A 26,683-nucleotide genomic window follows, 5' to 3' on the forward strand; every position below is an offset into this window, starting at 1 on the left:
CACTGGTGACCCAAATTTCTCTGTCAACTGGTAACTCCATTTTGTGTAGGAGGAGTGTTTACGTGTTGAGAACTGCAGGTGGCTTGAGTTGTTTGATTGTTTTGCGCGTGTCTGTGTGTGTGTGTGTGTGTGTGTGTGTGTGTGTGTGTGTGTGTGTGTGTGTGTGTGTGTGTAAAAGCATGTGCAAGTTTATTCTGGGATTCAGGTAGAATCTTTTAAACACCTTTTGTAATTTGGCATTTGGCCTTAAGGTGTGTATGTCGGTGCAGGTGTGACGGAGCAGAGCCGAACATCATCTCCATGGCAACACGCCTCTTCAAAGCTACTGACTTTGTGTGGTGGAGTTTTTTCAATTTTACCCCCCCCAAGAAAAATCTTGCATCCAAAATCACAAGCTGTGGACTACTTGTTCAACATATCAATCTGCAGCATCAAATCAATCAATCATGAAATGACTTTTTCCTGTCAAGTTAACGTGATGTAATCGGCTTTTTTCACAGCAGCAGATTCTGTCACACTAGTGTCATTGCAGGGTGCAGACTGTGCAATCGTGGTGGCCCTGGTTCTTTCAGGCAGGCGGGGCCTTGCTATTGTCCTTGCTGGCTGCGACCCACTAAATAGAATGAATCCTTAATCAACTTAATGAATTTCACCTGTGTTGACCCTGAGAACAGCTGCTGTGGGAAGGGCCTCTGTCTTTGGGATTTATTTGAAAGCTACAACATCCAGATAGTTCTCCACAAAATAGATGGCTACTAAAGTAATGAATGTATAAACCAGGAAAGAAAAAACATGCTAGATTCAAATCTAAGCTGTCAGAAGAAAAATCCAAACCCGAATGGTGTGAAGATGCCCGGCTCACGAGGAGGCCCACTGCTCTCTGGGTAGCTTGTGACTAAGGGTGTGTGGAGTGTCTGCCTGAGGGGCAGGGCTGTGACAGGGACCTGGAGGACGGAGGAGAGCTGTACCAGGGGCACGAGAGTGGCGTCACTCGTTCATTCATTATTCAATGTACACTGCACCTATGTCAAAATATTTGGGTTTGGCCGTTTTTATGTCCGTGTATATTGAATGTCTGTCTGTTGGTTGGACAATTTTCAGCAACTCTTCTGTACATTTTCCACTGACTTACAGTCCAAACATTTTATTAGGGAGCTACTCCTTTGATGTATGTCTAATGATGATCAGCTGCTCCTTTATTCCTGCACAGCTCTTGCATTGCTAATATTTTGTTACATATTCCACCCTTATGTGTGCTTCTCTCTTCCTTCTCCTCCTCCTCTTCCTCCGACTCCCTCTGGGTTCAGGTGGGGACAGTAGGATTGGATTTTACTGCCCTCTCTAGTTGATATTTGTAGCCATTAAGTGTCTTTTATTGATCCACTCATATAATAGGACATGCTGCCCCATATCAACTGCCTTCTTCCGCTGTGCGTGTATGCGTGTGTGTGTGTGTGTGTGTGTGTGTGTGTGTGAGTGAGTGAATGTTCGTGTGCACACGCACCCACTACATTGGGTGTGGTTGCAGAATACCCTGTGAGTGTTGCAATGGAAGCAAGGCATAAACCACACACACGTTCATACATATATATATATATACACACATGCACGTGTGTGTATATATGTATTGAGGTCGGCTACAGGAGCACTGAACAACAATTAAATATTTCATCACTTCCATTATTCAGCTACTACTACAGGGACAGAAGGAGTGGGAGAAAGTGAGGAAAGGGCTGTGTGTGTGTGTGTGTGTGTGTGTGTGTGTGCATGTGTGTGTACATCTGCATCTCTGTATCAGTAATACAAGTTGGTATGGATCAATTCACATGGAGGAAAGAAAATACTAAATATGTTTGGAGGAAAATAAATGGGAGAATAACAGAAGGGAAGGAGGGAGGAGGGTTGAGAGGTGGAGGAGAAATGTAACTGGGATGAGGGGATACATGACGAAAGGGAAAGTATGATGCATGATGGAGGAGAAGGAAGGAGGCGGGTGCAGTAGAATGGATGGGAAGGGCACCAGAGAGAGAGAGAGAGACAGAGGCAAGATTGCATTCCTGGGAGATGAGGATGGTCACCATGGCAACTGCAGCTGAGAGTCACATGATATGGAGGAGTGAGGGAGAAAGTGAAAAAAGAGAGATAGAATGAGAGGGTGGGGCATGTCAGCAGACAAGTGGAGGAGAGGAAAGAAATGGTAATGAGGTGAAGTGGTAAGATAAACAATGGAACGGACTTAAAATCACGAGTGTGTGTATTTATCATTGGAGGCCGGTGGATCAGTGTGGCGACATGTAGGGCTTGTCCAGGGAATGGGGGGGGGGGGGGGTAAAGGTTAAACTGTGAGAGATGAAGTGGGGACAAAGAAGAAAAGAAAGAGGGAAAGTGTGATTGACAAGAAGGATGGGGGAGGATGATTGGAAGAGTCCAAAAATAGAAGAGAGGAAGGCTCAGAGAGTGAGAGCAGGCTGTTGATAGAGACGGTCCCCCCCCAAGATTTCTGATTGGCTGAATCTCACAGTGACGTCAACAACAAACACACTCAAACACACCCTTCCAGGTACATTTTTAATGGTGTGTTCTGTTACATTGTGTCTTTTTCATTTTGTTTGTTTGATTTTACTGTGAATTACGTGTCTGCGCTCCTACTCCATCACCAACTATGTATGAAATAGGAGTTCTGTGTTCCGAGAGACACCAGATTAAATTCAGCTCCGGTTCTCACGTCTGCATGCCTGCGACGGCCGGAGGCATTATGTTTTTGTGTTGTCGCTCCATCTGTCCCATTGACAGCACTGCAATATCTCAGGAACACCCACAGAGTCCATCCATCCATCGTCATCTTCCGCTTATTCCTACACATTAAGGGTCGCGGGGGGGCTGGAGCCTATCCCAGCGTCAACGGGCGAGAGGTGGGGTTCACCCTGGACAGGTCGCCAGTCCATCGCAGGGCCGACATAGAGAGACGAACAACCATTCACACTCACATTCATACCTACGGTCAATTTAGAGTATCAATCAGCCTCGTCCCCTCTTGATGTCTTTGGACTGTGGGAGGAAGCTGGAGTACCAGAGAGAACCCACACAGGAACAGGGAGAACATGCAGACTCTACACAGAAAGATCCCGCGCCCGAGCCGGGACTCGAACCCGGAACCTTCTTGCTGTGAGGCCACAGTGCTGACCACTGCACCACCGTGCAGCCCCACCCACAGAGTGTGTTTTCAAATTTGACACAAACATCCACTGAGATTTAAGGATGAACTGGAAAGGTTTTGGTGATCAAAGATCAAGGTCACTGTCATCTCGAAAGGACTGTTTGCGATATTTGTCACATTTCCTTAAGGCGGTATATCAGGAACACCTGGAGGGAACATCTTCAAATTTTGCACAGAAATCCACTGGGTCTCGAGGAGGAACTGAAATGATAGCGGTGGTCCAAGGTCACTTTGACAGACACACTCCAGATCGGCACAGGACTACACTTCCGTTTTTCTAGTCATTACTCATAAACTAACCCTAAAAACAATAAAACAGCCGCACTGGTCAAACAGGCTGGAAAATGATCACTTTTAGGTTTTGAATTTTATCTCGTAAATTTGATCTCCCTTAAGAAAACAAGTCATCGTACGGTCAAGATATTATCTTGCAGCCACTTCGGAATGTTGCTGTTTTTACAAAACCTGAAACATGTCTCTCAGATTTTTATTAATAAGGTAGCATTCTTAATTTGAGAAATGGAGAATCCAAAATTATAACTTCATGTGGCAGCCATGTTTCATTAATAATTTTTACTTGGTCTTTCATATTTTCCAGTAAATGACCGTGAGCAGATTCAGACTTGCTCGGTTTTCAGCATTTTTCATGAAAAAAAAGGTAATACATTCCATTTGCACTTAATGCATTAACTGTAGCTCAATTTTGTTTTTAGATATTTATGACTTTTAAAAAATGCATAATGTTAAACCTACAAATATCAAATGTAAGCTGCAAATTTTCTCATAAGTCTTGAGAATTTAACCATTGGAGTATCTGTTGAGTCACTGCTGACTGTGGGTGTGTGTTTGTGTTCACACTGGCCTCTGACTCAGTCAATGGTCCAAAAATTCGAGTTCTCCTACAGTCTCTTTTTTTTTTTTCACAGTATGTCACATATTCTGTATACTGTGTGTGTGTGTGTGTGTGTGTGTGTGTGTGTGTGTGTGTGTGTGTGTGTGTGTGTGTGAGAGAAACTGACAGAAAACAATTATGGAGTGTGAGAGGTAGACAGCCAAAGTTAAAAAAAAAAACAAAAAAAAGAAACACAAGAAGAAAAATGTCCTGTCATGTCCACCACATGATTTATTTACGCTTATGGTGCAAATATACGTACTTTTTCCAGTTGTTTCATTTAAAAACTGCATAACTCAGCGGTCAACAACTACATTTGGTTGATCTATAAGTGAATTAATTTGCCATGTCTTTTGTCAAAAGACATTACTCATTTGTTGTTGCAGACAGACCCAAATTAGTCATCCTTGCAATAAAATAAAAGACTATTTTTCATGTCAGAGCATTGCAGTTGTTGATTAATGGATACACAACGAATCGCACGGTGCGCAAACTAAGGTTGCAAAAGTAGTTTTTTTCCAAGGGCAAGAAGACGCATCCTGTTTGTGGCTGCTTGTCAGAAAGAGTCTACAAAGCACATTCACATGTCCCATGTATCAAGTCTTCAGTTTGTTGTTGGTTCTCTGCATATATGTCACGCAAAGGACAATGGTTAGATTAAAGTAGCACAGAGAACAGAGGAAACACGATCTCTGAGGCACGTATGACTTAAAAGCTCCCAGTGTTGCTGTCTGGATACTGATCTGATCTGATCTCCCACCAAGGACGAATCCTGCACCTTCTGAAGGTTTTGTATTCACACAGAAATGTCACACACATTCATGACGCGCAGAGGAAAGATATTTCTCGTGAAGAAAAACTCCAAACTTTACAAAAATAACACAAACTGCACGTTATGTACAGCGTCGTCACGAAATACAGATTTTGGTTGAGAAACCCCACCAGCGGTAAAATCATTCTAACGCGTCTAAAAGAGAGAATTGGTGCTTTTTTGTGTAAGAACATACGATGTACTTTTGTGATTACTGAAATTACGCTTTCATACCGAGCGAGTGGCGTGGGGTCTCTCCTGGGTCACAGTAGGGTTACGTTATTGGTTCCCTGCTGATAATCAAATCGAACAAAGATTAAAAGATAATTACTTTTCCGGTATCCTTGACAACTGAAGTTTTTGACTGTATCCCTGGCTCGCTATGTCGATTTTAAGTGTTCCTGTGGCCGACTGCCCAGCACTTTAAACTGGAACACATTCTGTCTGGACACAGACACAGTCTCTGTCACAGTCCCTCATTCATGCACACAAACATATCCAGATGTACACACTCCCTCTCTGTCTCCATATCGGGCATTGTGAGGCTGCTGACAGAGAGCAGAGAGGAAGTAGAGCTTTATCCTTTATCCCTTCCGATGGGATCGACTCCTGGTAGGGGAGGACGGATGAAGAAAGCTCCAGCTCAATGTGTCTGAGAGAGAGCGCGTTCAGGGTGTCACGGTGCCTCTGCAGGCCGATTGGTGCACTATAGATTTAAATATGGCTCACTGACATGGCTGGAGTCACTTATCCCAGTGGAAATCACTTTTGGCTACATGCTAAATGTCGCATGGCGTTTCCACTAAAACATCCTAGTGTGGATTTTACCCGTGGGAGAGTTGTGAATGAACTTACGAGTTTCTCTCGCGCTCGTTTTACACACACATGCACGCACACACACACACACACACACACTCATCCCTGAGGCTGAGGCTAAGCAAGTGTATTTATTTCTGCTGTCACTGGAAAAGTCTGTCACACTTCCCCTCCACAACATGATCACTGGCCAGTAAGTGAAACTCATGATTGCACTCATTAAAACAAGGTTACATAAGCTAGAGTGAGGCAATGTGGGCCTTTTGAGGAAATCAGCAGAAATGTTGGCTGATAAGTTGATAATAGTACAAAAAAAATGCCAAAAGATGTTGCTTTGATTTGGAGGTGGAAGGCTTTCTCTCACCCTCGAGAGCACTGATGATTTTAGGGCGTAAGACTGTGAAATTGCAGAAGATGATGCTGATTTCAGGCCCCATGAAAGAACTGTATGAGCCCCTTCCATAGACCGGTAAGCAGGACGTGAGTCAGTAGGTTGTGGCCTTCCTAGATGTATAGCTCTGATTAAACGAGTGGTGATTGGGATTTATTTGTGTTTCTCTGCAGTGGTATTTGTTGGGCTTAATTAGAGGTTTTCATTTTAGCCTGTAAATTACACAACACACACACACGCACACACACACAAGGGTGAATGGAGGAATTTGTGTGTGCTTGGTGAGTAATCTGGTGTTCCCTGCAAGGGGGGGGGGGGGGGGGTGATTGGCTATAGATCCAAGACAACAAGAGAGAAATGAAAGGTCCTACATTAAGTGCAGACCGGCTCTGATTGGCAATTGAACACCCGGAAGGAAGGAAGGAAGGAAGGTAAGGAATGAGAGGAAGGAGCAGATGCTGAGGAAGAGGATGATTGTCTATTCAATGTCAAGGCTGAGATGTAGCAAGATGGCACCTCTTTCATTGCCTTAGAAAGACATGAACACACACAAACTCAAACACACACACACGCACACACTGTTCAAGAGTGTAAATTGTCAAAGTCAAACAAGACAAAGTCATAGTATCGGGAAATCCAATTAAGATGAAACAAGATCATATTCAGGAAAAAGGCAAATAACTATAACCTGTTATATATCAACAGTAACATTTGGTCATCTAAGCACCTTAATTGGAAAATGTTCCTCCTTTGTTGAGGAGGATGTGAAAGAGAACGACTGCTCTGGAAAAAAGAAAAAAAAAACGATGTCGGAAAAAGCTGCTAAGAAAAGAACTCGGTATAATGCCAAAGCAAACATTTTCAAACCTTTGGCTGGAATTGGGATTTCAGTCTCACGTTGCTGTGACGACCCAGAAGCCATGGTGCATGAATACACCCGTGACGTAGTGTTGAGGTAATTCTGCTACATTTGCTTGAGACCATTTGATGGTAATTTTTATGTCTTTGTATTTTACTACTTACATGAACCTGAAATTTAGCTATGTTGCCTAGCGACAAAGCAGACGTGGAGCGGGATCATTGTGCTTGCTATTTCCCACATTCAAGATTGGCAACCTGGTTAGATGTTACTCTGTAGACTTGGGCTATACTGGTGGAACTGGGTGATTCCCAGGTGTGAGCCTGTCTCCGCGCGTGTTCTGTCAAATCGCCTGTATTCTGTTATTGTGCACCCCCCCCCCCCCCAGTCCTCCCTCTCTAGAAACACTCAATGCCATAAGTTATTATGCTATCACTCTGAGTGCTTTAAAATCGAATCACTACATCTTGCTATATTATTGTGCATTAGCCTGTTCCTTTGGCACAAAAGACTGAATTCTTCATGACTGACTGTTGATGAGTTGCTCCAGTGAGGGATTTCCACACATCGTAGATGGTGACTGATATATTGACAGATCAGCAGAGTCTCCTGTCTCCTCGCACCCGGTGATCCGTTTATCCCTCTAAAATCTGGTTCGGTTGACTGGTGCGATCGCTACATACCACATCCAGAATGCTTCCCTGGCAGCTTTGGAAGAGGTGCTTCTTCATCTTACAGTTGCTTGTGTACTGAGCTTGATGTGTTTCAGTCACAGCGAGTGAGCCAACTCCAGCAGATGAAGCATGAAACATTGCCCGGATGGATTTTCACTTTCTTTCCCCCCTCTCGTCCCACTCCTGCGATTACATATAATCCCTGACCAAGTATCATGGTGTGGTGTGTATCTGTACTCGTGCTCAGACCTGGATCAGTGTGAGCACAGGCCAGCCGGGGACTGGGGAGGGGGCTTGGTGATACTTGCTATATTTGTTGACTGATGTTTTCAAAGCAGTGATAAATGTAACCCTCTAATCTGGATTGTTTTGCAAAATGAATACGTTTACTTCATGTACATTTTGTTTTAATGTACTTCAACATGAAAAATATTATGCAATATATCAATATTTTTACCTTTGTTTAGTAACAAAGGTGCTGTGTACCCTACCGTATGATGGTAGGGCTGCATGATTTTGCAATCTTGATATGTTTTTGCAATGTTAGGGAGAATAGGATTTTGCAGTGGGTCGTATTGTGTTTTTTAGTTTGATTTTGACTGACTGCACAGCCCCACATGGAGTTGGATGCATCACATTTAGAGAGATAGGCTAAAACGACAGAATGGCACACGCAGCTGGTGTAAAAACCTGCTGACTAATCATACATTTGCATTTCATGATTTAGAGGGTTTCATCGTCAAATTTTGTATTAATGATAATTTTATGAACACGACTTTTCAATAAACTCGCCGAAAGACAAAACAATAAGACAGTTCAAGCTAAAATTATTCCCTTTCCTAACAGATCAGGTATCATTTTCTAACACCAAATGCAACCCCAAGACAGCTTGATTTGAGGGAAAACACGATGAAATCACGCCGAAATCATCACAATGAATAAATGACCATCAAGGTCCGAGGACGAATGAACCAGTTAACTGTCCTTGAACAGCCAGGAGTGAACCAGAGGTGTAACAGCTCTTCACCTAATCCTTTTACGACAGCGGCTCCCCCTCAGTAATGTCAGTCTTCTTCAGGGGAAACCAGAGCCAGGTGGCTACTGCTCCAGCTGGCACGCATTTCCAGCTAATATTTCTACTCTATCCCACCCTCGCTGATTTCATGTGACTCGGGATTTGTGGTTTTAAAGGTGCTGTCGTCCAAATGTCAAGCGTCGTCCTAAAGGTTTGCCCACGTTGCAGTCTGAAGCCTGCTTCACGGTATCAGCCGCAGCAGCTCTGTGGGATGTTTCTGCATCCTCACTGACTCAGGATCTGTGGTGACGCATTGATTTAGAGATGACACCTTTATTCGCAGCAAGAATGAATGGACCAAAGGAAGCTGAAAAAAACACTCTTTTCTCTCCTTCTCTCTTTCTCTCTCTCCCACTAATCTTGTTCTTTTCTACTGTCATCTTCTGTAATCGCTCTCTGTAATTGTCGTTAACCTCCAGAGTAACCTCCTATTGTGTCCCTTTCATTCTCCAACCATGTTATCCCTCGCCAGGTTTTTCTTTCTTTCTTTCTTTCTTTCTGTCTTTCTTTCTGTCTTTCTTTCTTTATCACCCTGCATTGTAATATACACAGTGCCTGTCATTTGATTTGGAGAAGGTGAAAGTCTGACTTGTTTACCTCATTTAGTGTCCTAATGTGCTCGTGATGTTTCGTTCAAACCCTGCTGCTCCTACTCGGTTCTTTGCAGTGACACCAATCCGCCTGTTCTCCCCTCCTCTGTCCACCTGTAGGCGGATGCCAAGATGGTATGTGATGTGGTCAGTCGTATGGAGGACACAGAGCCTTATTCGGCCGAGCTGCTCTCTGCCATGATGCGCCTGTGGTCTGACTCCGGCATCCAGGAGTGCTTCAGCCGCGCCCGGGAGTACCAGCTCAACGATTCAGCGCAGTAGTAAGTCCACGTGGCCGATTTTGCGTGTCCTTCTCTTCACGGCGCTATCAGTTACGACACAACAGTTAAAAAGCTGGGCAAAAGGAAATTGTAGGCTCTGTTTTGTCATGCATGTCACTTCTTATTAGGCCTCTTTTCTGTAGCACAGTGCAGCTACAACTGCTGCCACCTTTAAAACGTAGCGTTTCTTGGTTCTGTTAGGTCAGGTTTATCAGTTCATTTAAGACTGAATGTGCTACACCAGAGGCTGATCACACACTCTATGCATGTCATCACTATTAAACCTTAGTTTATGGCTCCCTGTAATGAATAAAATCATTTATTCACAGGTGAATCAGTGGAATCTTTGGAGGAAACCCAAATGAAAATGTAACAACATGATAGCGATCAGAAAAAATGCCGATAAGTGTCCTTAACTGACTAAAGTCATTCTCACACCTGAGATCTTTGATCCATTTGAACCAAATCCTAGTTTGTTTTGTGGATAGTCCGGTTCATGCGTGCTGGCATGAAAGCCCATCCAAACAAGCAAACACAGATCCACCTGTGAACAGGCGCTCGGTTTGGTTCTAAGTGAACTCATATGCGGTTCACATAAAGAGCAAAACATCGAGAGTGAATTAAAAACATTTTTAGTTTTAGAGGTTTATTTTTTTCTGACTTGTGGTACAGTCAGTGCTTAAACAGGCATAAAAGGTGAGTAAATGTTATGTTATAAAGTTTTATGACACCACTGATCCCTTTTGTAAGGACAACAGTGGAAAGTAAAGGTGTGTGTGCAATTCCAGGAGTTTTGGGTGTGCAAGCTGAGAGGGTTTCTAATGTAAAGATGACAAAAAAAGACACACAGGGGTTTGAAGCTGTGTCGAGCACAAATTCAAACTTTATCATTGAAGATGCACCTATGGAATTGTGGTGGGCTCTCTATTCTGACCATGTGACAGGTGCTTGAAAACAAGCCAGACCAAATGAAAAATGCCGAGTTTTAGCAACTTCTCCCCTGGACTGCAGCAAATCCACTGAACTATACTGTAGGTGTGGAAATGGCTCACTAGTGCAGCCAGCTACACCAGAGTCCACGACCCGAGGTCACCAGGACCCGTCAGTATAGAGTGGATTAACTAAATTTATGTTCCTTTTCAAGTCTGGTTGGACAGAAAATGTGTCCCAAGATAGACTGTGTTCTCCACCAAGAGAGATAAAAAAAGGGAAAAAGATGATAAGATATGGGATAATTAAATTATGGCATTTGCTTCATGTCTTTGTTGACTGTTAGCGTCCCAGGGAGGGAACAAGCAAAGGGTTTGCAACTGAAATTAATATTTATTTGTTTTCATGGCATTTAATGTGTTTAAATGAAACCCTGGAACATTATTTTAAACAAATTTGTTTTTGCTATTAATCTAGTATCTATTGCTGGTACACGTGGTACCGGGAGGCACGTGTGTGCTGTACATGCACCACAGCCGTGTTAATCCCTGGAACACTGTAATTAACCAGCTAACATTAATGATGATGTCACAGGAACAAAACCCTCTTGATGTATCTGCCATAATCCAAGTGATTTTCTCAGTGAAAACATCCCTTTGGGGCAGCGCTTTTTTTTTTTCTTTTTTTTTATCCCCACCCAAAACAAACATGCACACTCAAACACACTCTCCACTAATTATTTATAATCTTCTTAATGCGATCATACAGTCACTTTTACGACACACATTCAATCACCATTACAAGTAGTAGGCCTGATTTATGCTGAGTGCCTGTTTGTGGGGGTGGAGAGTGGTGAGAGAGAGAGAGAGGGGTGTAATTTCCTTGAAGTGCCATGTTTGTACATGTAGTCCCTGTTTAACTGTGCACCATACATCCACATTATGCTAAGTGACATGAAGGAATATAATGATGGAAGGAGTCATTCATACATGTTGCTTAGAGCACAACACCCAACCGCTCACAAATCGCATATACACCCCTCTCATATGTGCCACTCTCAAATACACCTCTCTATTACACACCTCTTGTTGGACCACGCTCATGGACACCACTTATATGCGCGCGTGTGTGTGTGTGTGTCTCTCTCTCTCTCTCTCTCTCTCTCTATATATATATATAGGGGAATTAAAAATTCCAATAACTGATATATCGGCCAATTTAATTTTTTACATTTTTCACATAAAAAAACAAAATACCTTCTTTTAATGGCTTAAATATAGTTCCAAACACTTGTTACAAAGATTATTGAAGGGCAACACCCTCTATCATCTCAGTAAACATAAAGAAGTCTCTCTGACAGTGTCAATACGTGTCAGTATATATATGCTATACATGCTAGTGCACTGGTTCTCAAATGGGGGTACGTGGAGGTACTCCAGGGGTACGTGAAGCTTTACAAAAATATATATATATTTTTTAAAAAGCAGTAATCCTAATAATAATTAAGTCTTGAGAAATAATTATATTAGAAAAAGTTTGATCAAATACAAATGTATGTTCATACACTGAATTTTATATTCAGTATTCAATTTTAATATCCTTAAAAAAACGGACTCTCCCAAAACCAAGTTAGTTTGACCCATTGATCCAGCATCACTCGTCAATAACCTGCCGTTGCCATGACGACGCACTGTAATGGTGGAGATGTGGCTTAAAGCGCAGCAGTGATGCTGCTGAAAATACAGAGAAACTAGTGAAAAAGAAGGCAAAACCAGAGCCAACGAAGTACCAGAAGTAGGCACTCAAGGCACTGTGTTTTTTTTGCGGGGAGCAATTAGCCAACACTAGCAAATCATTGCTATTAGTTGTTTAACTTAAATAAATCAGACACTGATGCACAGCACTGTACCTCTTTATTTTCTATCAAAAATGTTTTGCGCGTGTCAGGGGGTACTTGACAAAAAAGTTTGAGAACCACTGTGCTAGTGGATGTGAATGCTGTGCTGTACACAATAACTACGGCAACCATTACAGAGACCAACAAGCTGATGCACAGTACGGCAACAGTTATACTGGAGATGCTAGGGTACAAGCTAGACATGGACACGGAGCTTAAGAAATGACATCCTCCGTGGAAGAGAAGGATAGAGGCCAAAATAAAGGCAACAAGGAGAGGAGTTAGCCAACTAGCAGAGCTGCAGCTGTGGCTAGGAAATACACCAAGCTATCCATACCAGAGGCACTTGAAACTGCCAAACAAAGGCTTACAACTCTGGCCACCTAACTGAAGAGATACAACAAAGAGGTATAGGCCAGGAGAATAAACAAGATGCTCTCCACCTACCCAACCAAAGTGGCAGGAATAACAACCAACCAGGACCACCAAGAGCTGAGATGGAAAAGTACTAGAAGGACATATGAGAAGGAGAAGCATCACATAACTCCGATGCACAATGGCTAGTGGACCTGACAACTGACCACAGAAACCTCCCAGAACAAGAACCAGTAACCATCTCAATGGTAGACATCCAAGACAGAGTGTCAAAGATGAAGAGCTGGACAGCATCGAGCCCCGATATGATCCACGCGTACTGGCTGAAGAAGCTAACTGCACTCCATGAACGCATTGCAGCACAGATGAACCACCTGCTAAGGGATGGGACAAACTCAGAGTGGCTAACCCAGGGCAGGACAGTCCCGGTCATGAAGGACCCCCAGGAGGGCCCCGTCCCTTCTGGTGGTGGGTGCAAACAGGAAATTTGTTGTTATACACGTCCAACTCATGTGATCAGTTGCTCGCATTAATGTCACAACTGACTGCAACAACTATCGCTACGCTCACGCTAGTCATCACAGACAGACCTGGCGTAGTCGTGATCATAGGTGGAGCATCTGGATATTTTCCAGATGTAATAATGTTGTCCTGACATTTGACTTGTGCTCAGCTAACTCCCTCCTGCATTGTTTGTTCAAGTGAACTACTCCCAGAATTTGTCCTGAGAGGCAGCAGCTTGCAATCTAACATCAGGTGAAACAACATTTCCTGGCTGGCTGGCAGAGTAAAAAATCTTAGGAGTGTGTAACCATAGCAACAATACTTCTGGGGCAGCAACATGGACTCTACCTTGCCCAATGGGCATTTTTGCTAACTAATAATGAGAAGACAATACTACAGTACTATTAGTTGAAGTGAAAGCTGCGTCTGTTAGAAAGGCATCACAACAGAAGCAGCATTTGGAAAGAATATGTGTCTAGAAGGTTGTGCAGCCAGAAGTAACATAAACCAGGATAAAGAAAGAGAAGATGAGAGCAGGGAGGCACAAACAGTTTAAGGTGAGGTTGAAAAAGATATTTCAAAATGGCTGAATGATAGAGACGCTGAGAGAGCAAGACAAGATGGGAAGAGACGAGTCGCAGCATTTTTAAAGATTTTTCAGCTCAGGAGACATCTTGGATTGGAAGAAAAATATTTTCCCATCAACATTTACATGTGGTTAATAAACTCCAATTACCTAACCACATCCTCCCTGTGTGTCAGCGTGTAAACACATCCTTGTGTGCTCCTGTTTGTGTGTCTTTGTTAAATGTCACATTAAAGATTGATGCCTACTTCCTATTGTGCTGTGGCCTGTGGAGAAGAGCAGCACCCAATGAACTGATAGGACAGATATCACATGACCAGACCACATTCAGAGTGTTTGTGTGCCTCTTCCTCTAAAATCCCCAACCATAGAAGTTGATGCAATTTCTCCACAGTCGTGATATTTTGATCATCTTCCTCGGATGTTGCTGGTCTTAATCTCTCAGGGAGGTAATGCTTGAGTTAGGGATTGTGTGTGTGTGTGTGTGTGTGTGTGTGTGTGTGTGTGTGTGTGTGTGTGTGTGTTTTGTCACACATGCATGTACAGTGTGTCTTTATTACATAGAAAGCAGAAAGCGCTATTCTGCGACTAGCAAGTACCGCCTGAAGCTTCCACTCTCTCTCTGCAAATGCCTTGCATGTACTGACCTATTTATCACAATACTCATACACTCCCTGTATGTCTATTACATCCTTTGCTTTTGTGATGCATTGGTATGCATTTACCCCCTTGCCTTCATTTAAATAAATAAATCAATAAAACAAGGAAACACCCACCCTCTTATACACACATTTGTTGTCCCCGGTGATGGAATAAGAGAGAGACAAGCACTAGAACAGAGGCTGCCAGATGCTGAGGACTGATTTTGATCATTCACTTTTAACACAATCATTATGTAAAACTACAGCATAAGTCATATTTATATTTTCTTGAAACTCCTGGAAAGAAGATGGTGTGCAGTGTCCTACGGACCTTAAAGCTTAAACGCTGTGAAATACTGGAGATACACAAAATAATGATTTGGTCAGTGTTTATCTGTTTAAAAAAATGTGTGAGATGTCCTGGTTTATCTTCCTAGTGCTAAATGATACAGCAGCCTCTGTAGTTCTGGTTGTAAATAGGTGTCAGAACAGCAGATGTCTAACTATCTAAAAGTGGGTTACCTAGCAACAGCTATGAAGCAGGACGGTGGAGCTACCCTCCCTTTTGCTGATTCTATAAAAAAAAACAAAACAAACAGCAACCCTTGACTATAAGGGCTAATCAATAGCTGTTACTTAATACTTAGTCATATATAATAGTGCTGAATAAACATTACTTAAGTGTAATTAAGCATTTATTAATGCTCTTTGTGTCTCTTACTGTAACATGGGGAACTTGCATCCCTAACCTTGCCCAGTTTTTCCATCCTTGCTGTATCCCAATTGATATGGGCAACATTTATAACTGAAGACTAGACTATTAATTAATGATTAAGTAAGCATTACTAATTTTAACTAAGGGATAACTAACTGTTACTAAAAAAAAACAGAAATACCAAAGTGTTAAGGTGTATTCCACTACTAATTCTTCTTGAAGGTATTATTTTTGAATATTATTTTTGAGAGAAAATGCTATTTCAGATGGAGCATGGATTTCTTCATGTGTCAACATGAATAAAAATACATGCCACTTTGTTTATAAGTATAACAAACATTTGACCCTCTTTTATGCGAGTCGGCATTTCCATTGCAATTGACGGCCCTTGTTTGATTGGTTTCATTTCTGTGCTGAGCCACATGCCGGTGTCGAAGGCTAATGTAGGCTCCTTGCACTTGAGTTCATACAGCCAGCGATCAATGTGACCAAGCAATAACGGCACTGACCTCATCTTTACCCTCTCACTCTCTCTAGATGTTCTCATTGCTGCTCTCTTGCTTCAATTCTCCAATTTGCCCCCCCCCCCCCCCCCCCCGGCCCGCCCACCCACCCACACTCACACACACACAAATTCCTCATCAGCAGCAAGCTGCGCTTAAAAATAATTCAGGCCAGTTAACGGGGGGGGGGGGGGGGGGGGGCGTGTGTGTGTGTGTGTGTGTAAACAGAATTTTGAGAGGGAATGTTGAGAAGTGAATATCACAGATTGGAGGGAAAACTTTCCAGTGCTAAACACACACACACTCACACTCACACTCACACACTCAACATTATCTCTTCACTGACAACATTGTCTGGGGTTGTCTGTCTTTTGTGCCTCACGCTGGTTCAGTGGTAATCTATAATACTGTACACCACAAGGGAAATGAGAGAAGCACGGTGTTAATCGACTTAGTGCACCATGAAAAGTAATCAGGATAAGGAAAAAGACGAATGCAGGGGTGGTCCACATTTTTTTAATATCTTCCAAAAACTATGTTGCACAGGCAGATATAAGCCAGCAGATGTATGGTTTAATATGACGTACATTCCCATGCCACCCTCAGGGAACGGATGCTCCCTATATATAACAGGACCCAGCAGCTACAAACGCGCACTGGTGTTTGTGGGGTCTGCTAGTGTTCATGCCTCCTGTGCACTTATAAAGTAAGTTGAAAATAACCTCTGTCATAGTGTCCTTGGTTCTGGTCAAAAATCTTTGCCTGAAAAGTGACTGCAGGGCAGAGGAGACGATGAAATATTCAGAACAGACAGGTTCAACTTCCTATGGTGGTAAAGGTCGTTAAAATCACGTCAGTAAGCCCCAACAATAATGGCAATTTTGATTAACCATTATGAGACCTAGTCACATTCCCTATTTGCTGACAGGTAGTGGAAAGTAGAATTCAGGGAAGAATCATTTAATTATTAAACATAAGTACATTAGTAAAGATATGTACAAAGCGTCTGTCCTCCCTCCAGGTTGGGAGTGGGTTAGCGCCCACTTGCTCATGAGTGAGGATTGGTGCAGCATCAGCAGTAATGCTGCGTGGATCTGCTGAACCAGAAGGCGAAGCTTGGAATTTACCAGACAATTTACACTGCAGCCCTCACTGGTGGTTACAAGCTTTGCCTAGTGACCGAAAAAATGACACCACAGATGTAAGCGACCAAAATGAGCTTCCTCTGCAGGGTGGTTGAGCTTTGTCGTAGAGATGTGGTGTGGAGCTCACACATCCAGAGGGAACTCAGCGTAGAACTGCTGCTCCTTCATATCGAGTCAGCTGAGGCGTTTCAGCCCAGCTGATTAGGATGCTTCCTGGGTGCGCTGGAGGGTTCATGCCAGACCTCATGGTCGACCCAGAACACACTGGAGGCCTGGGAACGCCTCGAGGTTACCCGGTCCTGGAGAAGCAGCAGATGGTAGATGGACTAATGAATATGTGACTGACACCTCACCATTTCTATATTTCTACACTTCACATCGGGCGCTACAGACAAGAGTACAGAATAAACTATACTGGATTTGTGATCACTACAAAAATACTAGATAGATGGTGCTACGAGTCCAAACTGGCTCAAGTTTGTGTTTACTGAAGAAATCGTAGTTAAGCGGATCACATTTTCCAGGAAAAAAAACCTCTCACATTCTCTTTGTCTCCTCTCTTTGTATCTTTTTTCTTCCTAAAACCTGACATCAAGCCCATATTCCTTTCTGTGTAATCAATAGTCCTTATCACTGGAGCTGTGTGTGTGTGTGTGTGTGTGTGTGTGTGTGTGTGTGTGTGTGTGTGTGTGTGTGTGTGTGTGTGTGTGTGTGTGTGTGTATGTGTATGTGTGTGTGTGTGTGTGTGTGTGTGAGAGAGAGAGTGTGTGAGTGTGTGTGTGCCCGCATCAACCACCTCTTGTTGCCATCAGTCCAATATCTACCTCTCCATCTTTTATCTATTGCTCGCATACTCAGGGAAGCAACTGCATCCATTTAAAAGCATTGAATCTCCACTCACCAGTCTATAAATACAAGCTCTCCATCCATTAGACAGATGGATGCAAGACGTAGCTTTTCTCCTCATCTATCAGCACTTCAGTGTGCCTGGTGAATCATATCTTAATATCCACAATTAGAGTCAAAGAACTTCTCACTATAGTTTGGTGTCTGGTTGTTTGTTTAGGAGAGGGCTGATGGGAAATGTAGGCTGGACAGTTATCTTCTAGCAGCTAAGTGAAGGCGTTTACTTCCTCTGACTCTTGGATTCTTTGCTGGTGGGTGGACAGAGTGATGCTATTGATAGACTGACCTCTCCTCAAACGATACAAAACTTCTGTTGATTTGAAATCCTGCACTATCTGTCCGGTGATACATTTAAACACCCCCCCCCCCCACACACACACACACACACACTATTTAGCCTCATTTAATGTCCCATCCATCCATTTTCTACTGCTTATCCTGTAAAGGGTCGTGGGGGGGCTGGAGCCTATCCCAGCAGCTTTCAGGCAAGAGGCGGGGTTCACCCATCAGTCCATCACAGGACCAACACATAGACAGACAACCATTCACAGTCACACCTACAGTCAATTTAGAGTATCAATCAGCCTCGTCCCCTCTTGATGTCTTTGGACTGTGGGAGGAAGCTGGAGTACCAGAGAGAACCCACACAGGAACAGGGAGAACATGCAGACTCCACACAGAAAGATCCTTTGCCCGAGCCGGGACTTGAACCAGGGACCTTCTTGCTGTGAGGCGACAGTGCTGACCACTGCACCACCGTGCCACTTAATTGATGTATTATTCTTTAAAAGATATAATTCCTAGGGATATTCCATGACAACTCCACAGGTATCTCACCCACCCACTTCTCATCAAGTGGCTTTCTATTTGTAGTTTCTCTCAGCCAACTTTCAACTGGTAGGTCGTGCTGATTTAACAGCTAATGGGGAGAATAAAGAAGGCTTTTTCCCTTTATTGAAACGGTTGGGATGTTAATGTTAATGTTGAGGGTGCACGGTTCGGCCCATGGTTCGATTTCTAGCGCAGGTTTCTGGGTCGTGGTTTCAGTTGTTCAGAAGGTGACGGCAAAACACAAACACACTGAGCTCAAATGAAAAATAACATTGATAAATGTAGTTGACATTTGATTTAATCTAAAATGTTACAAAAAAAGTATGATAGTTTTGAAAAGGCAAATGAAAACATATCATTCCTTACCTCTGTTAGTGTCTGGATTAGTATTGACCTCTGACCTCCTGTACAAGGGCATATTGTTGAGAGAAATGACCCCAATAAACTCAGTCATATTTACCATTAAAATCATGGTTGAAATCGTTTGGATGCCATTTTCTGCTTGTTATGTAATGTTTACTGTTTCACCACCAGACACAAAGGCAACTACTGCACACAGACATTTGCATACACTTCTGCAGTAATGATACTCTCGGCAGCTCGACCCTTTGTAAGCAGTCTCTGCTCCAATGATTACTAATCTAATAGCAAAGATCACGCGTTTGTTTTATTTGGAATAAGTCTGTTTTCACAATGTACAAGAGACAAGTCTTTCAGGATGAGGATATACGGATGTGTTTGCTAAGTGTTGGCTCTGCTTTCTGAAAAGTAAACAAGAGCAAATTAAAAAGAAAAAGAAAATAAAGAACAGGAAAGAGCTGCATACGTTAGCATCCAGCGTTAGCTTCAATACTGGGAGAACCTGCAGAGTGACAAACCAGTAGTTAACCCCCAAAATCTGACGTATCCACTTATTGCTAAAGGTAAATGAGCTTGACGTGCAAATGATAGCCCGGTTACACCACCTCATGCTAGCCAGAGCTGGTCACACTGAGGTTACCGCTGAATGATGAGGCATGGGCGGGGTGCTAGCTTTAGCAAGTATTCCACTACTGCTAACTAAAATTCTGTGTTTTTGTTGTTTGTGTCTTTGTACAGCTACCTAGACAGCCTAGATCGGATTGGAGCAGCAGACTACCAGCCGACAGAGCAGGACATTCTGAGGACCCGAGTGAAGACCACGGGCATCGTGGAGACACACTTTACCTTCAAAAACCTCCACTTCAGGTACTGATAATGCCGAGCCACTCAGAGTGCACATACAAGCAGGCAAACAGTATCACAACTGACATTTGTAACTTTTAATCCGCAGCTCCTTTACTTCCATCCACCAGGAACTTAATACAATTGCAACAAGTGTCTATATTTATGATTGTCCGCCTTTTAAATTGGATCTGATTCAATTACAGAAAGCAGCTGTGGGAAAAGATGATTAGAGAGGAGCATTCTGGGATGGAAAAAGAAATAAATGAGAGAGGAAGAGGAAGAGGAGTCTGACCTGGAATTTGATTGCAATATTTTTGGTGTGCATGCACATACACTCACATGAATGCTCTGAGGATAATAAAGCGTACACGCCAATTATTTTTTATGGATGGATGCATCCATCCATGTATCACACTTGGCAGTTGGACTCTCACTTTCTGCCTCAGTCTTTCTCATAAACACAGACACACACACACACACACACCATATTTATCGTGTGTTCACAGTCAACTTAAACATGCATGGAAATGTTACTTCTACTGAGTGATGCTTTCCAGCATTGAGCAGTTGCTGTGTGTTGGGTGTGTTTGGTTGGGGTGCCTAAATATTGTCAGCTCAGCGTTTATTCCTGGCAGACCGGAGCTGTGTGGGAGGCTGCAGTGTTCCTGGACAACCTTCCATCCATTAAACATGTACCACGTGGTTACGTTCACCTTGGATTCATCCCTCTCACCTTCTCAAAGCCAAAACACACGAGAGATGGTAGTTCCTCTGCAGTGTTATTCCAAATTTGAATTGTAGTGTTTTTCATCATCCCTCTCTGTGGACTATAAAACTAAATAGCTGTCGGAAAACGGCAACACAGATGTGAGTGAATCGTCATTTTGTTTGATGTAGAGCATAATTACACATTCAGAGGTGAGAAGGGAGTCTGGAATATGCAAAATGGTTTTCAAAAAGGGACAATGAGGCATCTCATCAGCGGACATCTGCCAGGGGTCATGACAGAACCTCACGTATAGCACAGAAGCGCGTCAGTTACTGGTGAGATGATTTACTAGGATTTTTGAACATAGCAACGAACCGTGCACAGCCAGTGACAGCTAAATGTAAAGAAGTCAATATCAGAGACAAAGCGGCCAAATGGACTGAGAGGGGAGGGGAGTGTGTGTGTGTGTGTGTGTGTGTGTGTGTGTGTGTGTGTGTGTGTGTGTGTGTGTGTGTGTGTGTGTGTGTGTGTGTGTGTGTTCGTTCTTTGGCTGTACCCAACTCGTTCTTGTTGACTCATATTTGGCTGTTCAGTGTAATAGTTCAGCTGCTCAAAAACAGTGCTGTGTTATCTCGCTAGCAGTCTTTGCTAGGAGGAAATGCTACTGTAGCTCATGTTCAACCACTACAGGCAATTGTTATTGAAGATCTGAGAAAAGCTTTATGTGGGCGTGTTGAATCTCGCCTCTGGCTAGAATGTCTCTCCTGAGATGTTGTCAGAGATGCGAGGTCCTGCGAGCAGGGGGCAGCTAACAGCATCTCTCGTCATTCGCTAGCAGCCACATCTTGTCAGCCGTCTCAGTCCACAGCCACAACAGCTTCAGGTCAGAACCAAAACTTGTAGGCTTTGTCAAGGTAAAATGACCAGAGAACAAAGGTTTAAACACGCACGTTCTCACCTAATAGATGTTTGGAATGTTCATAAACGGTGGTAGTACAACAAAAGTTGCAGTAATTCTCTCTTCTCTGGAAGAGATTGCTAATAGTCTTGTTTTCGTGGGACAATAAACACAGCCATTCTGCGGTAACTCGAGTTAGGAACCCAGTCAGAAAGTCCCCATTGACTCTGGGGCTTCCTTAATATAACACATACCGTATTTATAAAACATTACCCTAGTATGTTCCACATACATCTCTCTATCCATCAGGCTGTTTGATGTTGGAGGTCAGAGGTCGGAGAGGAAGAAGTGGATCCACTGTTTTGAGGATGTCACAGCCATCATTTTCTGTGTGGCGCTCAGCGGATATGACCAGGTGTTGCATGAGGACGAGACCACGGTAAGATGAGCTCTTCATGTGTTAGCTCTAACTGTCCTCTTTCCCAGGGATGCTGTCTACGTGCGCCTGTGTGACCTCGCATCCACATTTAGACGTTGAGCATGTGAGACAAGGTGGGAACTCTTCTCTTAGAGCACACTGACAGAGACAGACTCTGCTTGTCCAGCTGCTCAAGAAGGACATGATACGTAAAAACTATATTCTGTGTAAAAGCTTGGGACACTGGCAGATAATTTCCCGGTTCTTTTGAACAAACCACGAAATAAATGAAGGCATGAACATTTTCAAATATTTTTATCAACATTTATGAAGGTTTTAGGTCTGTCTAGGTGTGTATCTCTCTCATCTGCAGTGGTGAAACCCCCTCATCATCGAAATGCAATATGTGTTTCTTCTAATTACACAGCAAGACGTGAATAAGTGAACAGAATACGGTCACTGTCTAAATGTTTGTTAAACCAAGCTGAAGCTTTTTCTGCAAAAGCGCCGTTGGCTGGCTGCATGTGCAGGTTATTTGTCTCTATGCAGATCCTTCTTCCCTGTACTGCAACGACACGCCAAGTCACTGTGTTGCCAAAGCAAATGAATAATGAGGAAGAACTGGATGCACTTCAAATTGTGTAAATTAGGTTGATATAAAGGCAGAATAGAGCTGTGTCTCATGAATATTTTCATTATTGATTCCCTCTAAATTATTCTTTTCGTGGAATAACATCTGAAGCATGCCCATTTCACTTTTGCTGAGTTATAATGATGTCTTCGGACGTATGATCTGTATGAAGCCCAAAGATATTAAACTGTTAGAAAAATTGAATATTAATCCGTTAAGCCAGTGATATTCAAAGTGAAGGCCACAGCCGCCCTGGTGGGCTTTAACAGTACTGCAGGTAGAGGTCATTTACTAATGTTTACTACTAAAAAATGTGACTTTTTCACTCAGAGAAAGATTTGTTCCCCAGAATATGAACAGACGATCTTCAAAATATACAGTCTCAAATCAGGGAGTGCATATATCTTCTGCAACACCTCATTGAACTGGTAAAAATACAATGAACGAAAAGAATGTAAAATTCTACACCTTATCCATAAAGATATGGAGTGGGATATTCAGCAGCTGACAAATGATATCCACATAGTAAGGACACACAACAATATCAGCACGTCATTGTTGTCAGTGTCGTCTGTGGGCTTTTTCATTCGCTCTGCAAGCAAATAAAAACATGAATTTTTGAATTTGGTGTGCGATATGATGTCATCAGTTCAGGATCTGATCCTCCTCCAGAATCAAATCGATTGTTCTTCAACTCTTAAGTTCCATCGTGCGAAAACCAAACTGAATGAAAATCCATGTGCAATATTTTGGAGTTACCAGTCAGACCAACACCAGTGATCACATGACCACTTTGGCAGGAAACATCTCTTATTAAATGTGACATTGATATGATATTGTGTTGGCAGTCCACTATTTGTGCTTAATTTTCTGACATTTGTAAGTTGCTACATGTGTGAAGAGAATATTAATTTGCCCTGCGTTACCGTAGGCTCACATTCACTCAGATCTGGTCTGTTTTTGAAATCAGAAATCCCTCTATAGGGAATACTTCCTTAGTTGAAGAAGAAGATTTGAAGATTTTAATTTGAGCCGCAGCGTTATTAAGACTGAGCTCCACTAATTAACCAAAAGTCCAACCCTGCAGGTTTACCATAAATTTTGAGATGTAGATTAATTGCAGAATTTTTTTTTTTTTTTTTTAGAAATGCATTTGTACTTCTAAGTATCTGAGTGCTTTTCATCACTTATTTTCAAGATAAGGTGTTAATAAGCTAATAAACTTGAGTTGACAGTCATTTTTGCAACCTGAAAGTATTTGACGGTTTGTCGGAGGCTAAAACAAGCACACACTCACTTGATGAAAACACAATTACAGTCTTGTTGCTCAGTTTAATGGGAACAAACGGCCACCATCCACCGTGATTGTAAAGACGACAGCATGTCACCCAAAACAAATACGCCACTTTGAATGTGCTGGTATTTATAAGAGTATCCTCAGAGAATTCCAGGCAGGGAAGTGTGTGCGCGTGTGGGTGTGGGTGTGGAGGAGCTGCTTCATTTATGCGGATGCCACCAAGCCTCCCTCTGAGCTGGGAGCAGCAGACGAACGTCAGGAACCATCTATTATAAAAAAAGAAAAAAGCACGCTAACCATCAGCTTTTAGTCGTGTTTTTTACAGAGTTAGTTGTGTTTCAGCTGAAAGAAAAAAAAAACATGATTGTAATGCACAAGTAAATAGCAAAGATAAGTTTCATGATATTGTTCTCCTCCTCGGAAGAGCAGCCTGAAGCGCTGTGGTCAGGTGTTAGCTCTCCGCTAACGCAGCCCACCAGTAGAACAATCAGGCTCATTGTTTGTTGCTTCTTGAGTCATTCTGTGAATTTGAGAACATTACTGAGGCAAAATGCAACAAAACATGGTGCACCAAAAATAAAACTACCCATACTGAGAGGAACAAGTACAAACTATCCCCAGTAGTAAACATGTACGCGTGTATTTTAAATGTATCGTGTAAAAATCGTAAAAATGAATCATGTAAAGATGACGGATGATGTTTATAAGGACGTTGGTCCATGTCTCAATTATGAAGACATAGGTTTATAATATAAAGATTGTATTGCATTTATTTACTCAGTAGTACTCCCACAGGCGGTATAAAAGGGAAATCATTCTTGCTTTTATTTGTACACCTCATTTACGTGACATCTCAATACGTCTTGTCAGGTTTTACACATTGAATGCAATATTTCTGCATCAGTGATAGCTGCTCCACTCATGTAAATCTGCGGCTGTCGATCAAATACCACACTAATTCATTGTCAAATTATAAAAGTTTCATGCGGTTTCACAGCTTCTAAGCTTCATAAGCTCAAATTAGAATGCATCTTTATCCTTCCCGTGTGAGTGAGTGAGTGAGTGTTAGGTTTTGGAACAGAAGTCAATGAGTTCATTAAACAACATAGATTTATATCCGCTCAGAAAGCATCAGCAGCAGGTCTGGTATCATTTCTGAATCTCAGAGAGAGGAGATGTGTAATTATTTAAGAGCAAACACGAGTGTAGGAGTTCTCATTACCAGGCAAATATCATGCTCTTCTTCTTTTTCTTTTTTCTTTTTTTGTTTCCTGCTTACTCGCCCTCCACCAGACACATCCACGGTATTTGACTCAAGAACGACAAGTACTCTGCACAGTAATAGTAATCCACAAACCCACAAAGATAACAGCGCTTAACTAATGAGAGTGATAAAGTAGTTCATATATCCCTTATGGGAAGTTCGCTCAAGTCACTGATGCCCTATGAATTTAATTAGAGTGGCAACATTTTCCCATAATGCTAATCCTGTCTGGCCTGAGAGAGAACAGAGAGGTTTACGTTTGGAGTGAGCCACCCTCCTCCACAGAGAAGAATCCATCTCTCGTGTAAAAGGAAAAATTCTGTGTGGTGAACATCTCCTTTATTAAAGGAGTTAGGAGGACTCTCCCTGTTTTGAGCATATTTGGGGACTGAAGTTTTCCAGTGCCTGTCTGCATGATATGTACTGGTGTCCCGGTTCCTGCTTACAACATGCCACATGCATAGAAAATCAAAACATTAAAGTCTGTTTGTAAGTGAGATCACGTTGGCTTCCAAACCCCGTAGAACTACGACCATGTGGCTTTCACATTGTAGATTTAGGCTTGACAACGTCATCTCCATCGATGGGAGAATAGAGCGAGTCTTAACCTCAAGTGTTTTCCATCGTGGCCTGGCTGTACGCCGTACGACAGACTTGAGAAGGTCTGCGTTTTGATGTTGAATCTCTGACAAAAGACCAAAACAGGATCCCGGAAAACCAAAGTCACACCTGTGATACTAAAATCCATGCGAACACAGTCAGTGACAAACCTCCACATGTGGAAGACGTGAGTGGGGATTCTTGACATCGTTTCACTACATTAGAGAGCAGGCTGTGAGACAGCGACGTATTTCCTGTTTATCTCCAGATATCAAGACAATAACCTGCAGCATGAAGAGTGAACTTGAACAACGAATGTGTGGCAATGACAGTCGCCTCCTGCTCATTTTTTTTTTTCCCTTCAAACGTGCTTTGTTTTATGTCTTGTTTTACTTGTGTGTTCTTATTAAAAGACTCATTCACCATCTGCCTTTGGTGGTGGTGGTGGTGGTGGTGTGCGTTCATGTCGTGCCGCTCTGCTTCATCCAGACAACAATGATTACCTGGAGAAGCTCTCCATATTGTTGTCATGTAATTAAAACACACACACACACACACACATATGCAACACAATACACACCACTTTTGCTTTGTAATCCCCTTCTTTCTGTTCTGGAATCGCTTGCATTGTGTTTTTTCTTCCTCGCCTGGATTCGTTTCCATGAAAATACAAACACAGACACTCTTGCTATTCTGCGATATGACATCTGAATTTAGTCCTGTCCACCTGCCTCTAAAGACTGTCTTTCAGAGTGTGTGTGTGTGTGTGTGTGTGTGTGTGTGTGTGTGTGTGTGTGTGTGTGTGTGCGTGCGTGCGTGTGCGTGTGTGTGTGTGTCAGTGGGGGGGGGGGTTGGTTTATGTTCATACGTTGGGGGGGAAGGTATGTCCCTTGCGATTTTCTGTTCCTGCTCTAAGCTCCACCCTGCAGCATCTCTGGCTCCTTCCGCTCCTCCTGTCACTCTCGCCATCGACTGTCCTCTCTAACCAATCAACAGTCAGATCTTCTAAAAGAGGCTCCAC

The 26,683-nt window shown here is 42.7% G+C and overlaps 1 protein-coding gene and 1 pseudogene across 3 annotated transcripts in view; both read left to right on the plus strand.

Annotated features, from left to right (window-relative positions):
• gnao1a (guanine nucleotide binding protein (G protein), alpha activating activity polypeptide O, a) overlaps positions 1-26,683 on the plus strand; it is an 89,812-nt gene that overhangs the window by 46,147 nt on the left and 16,982 nt on the right. For all 3 annotated transcript variants that reach the window (XM_086208506.1, XM_086208504.1, XM_086208505.1), the window contains exons 4-6: positions 9,446-9,606; positions 19,738-19,866; positions 21,762-21,891. In XM_086208506.1, coding sequence (XP_086064632.1) covers positions 9,446-9,606; positions 19,738-19,866; positions 21,762-21,891 — 420 coding nt within the window. The remainder of the gene's footprint in view (positions 1-9,445; positions 9,607-19,737; positions 19,867-21,761; positions 21,892-26,683) is intronic.
• LOC147258584 (uncharacterized) lies at positions 10,511-13,536 on the plus strand (annotated as a pseudogene).

This window comes from Aulostomus chinensis, chromosome 7 (genome assembly GCF_037954235.1).
Source record: "Aulostomus chinensis isolate RoL2024-O1b breed Wild chromosome 7, RoL_Achi_v1.0, whole genome shotgun sequence".
Classification (NCBI taxonomy): Eukaryota; Metazoa; Chordata; class Actinopteri; order Syngnathiformes; family Aulostomidae; genus Aulostomus; species Aulostomus chinensis.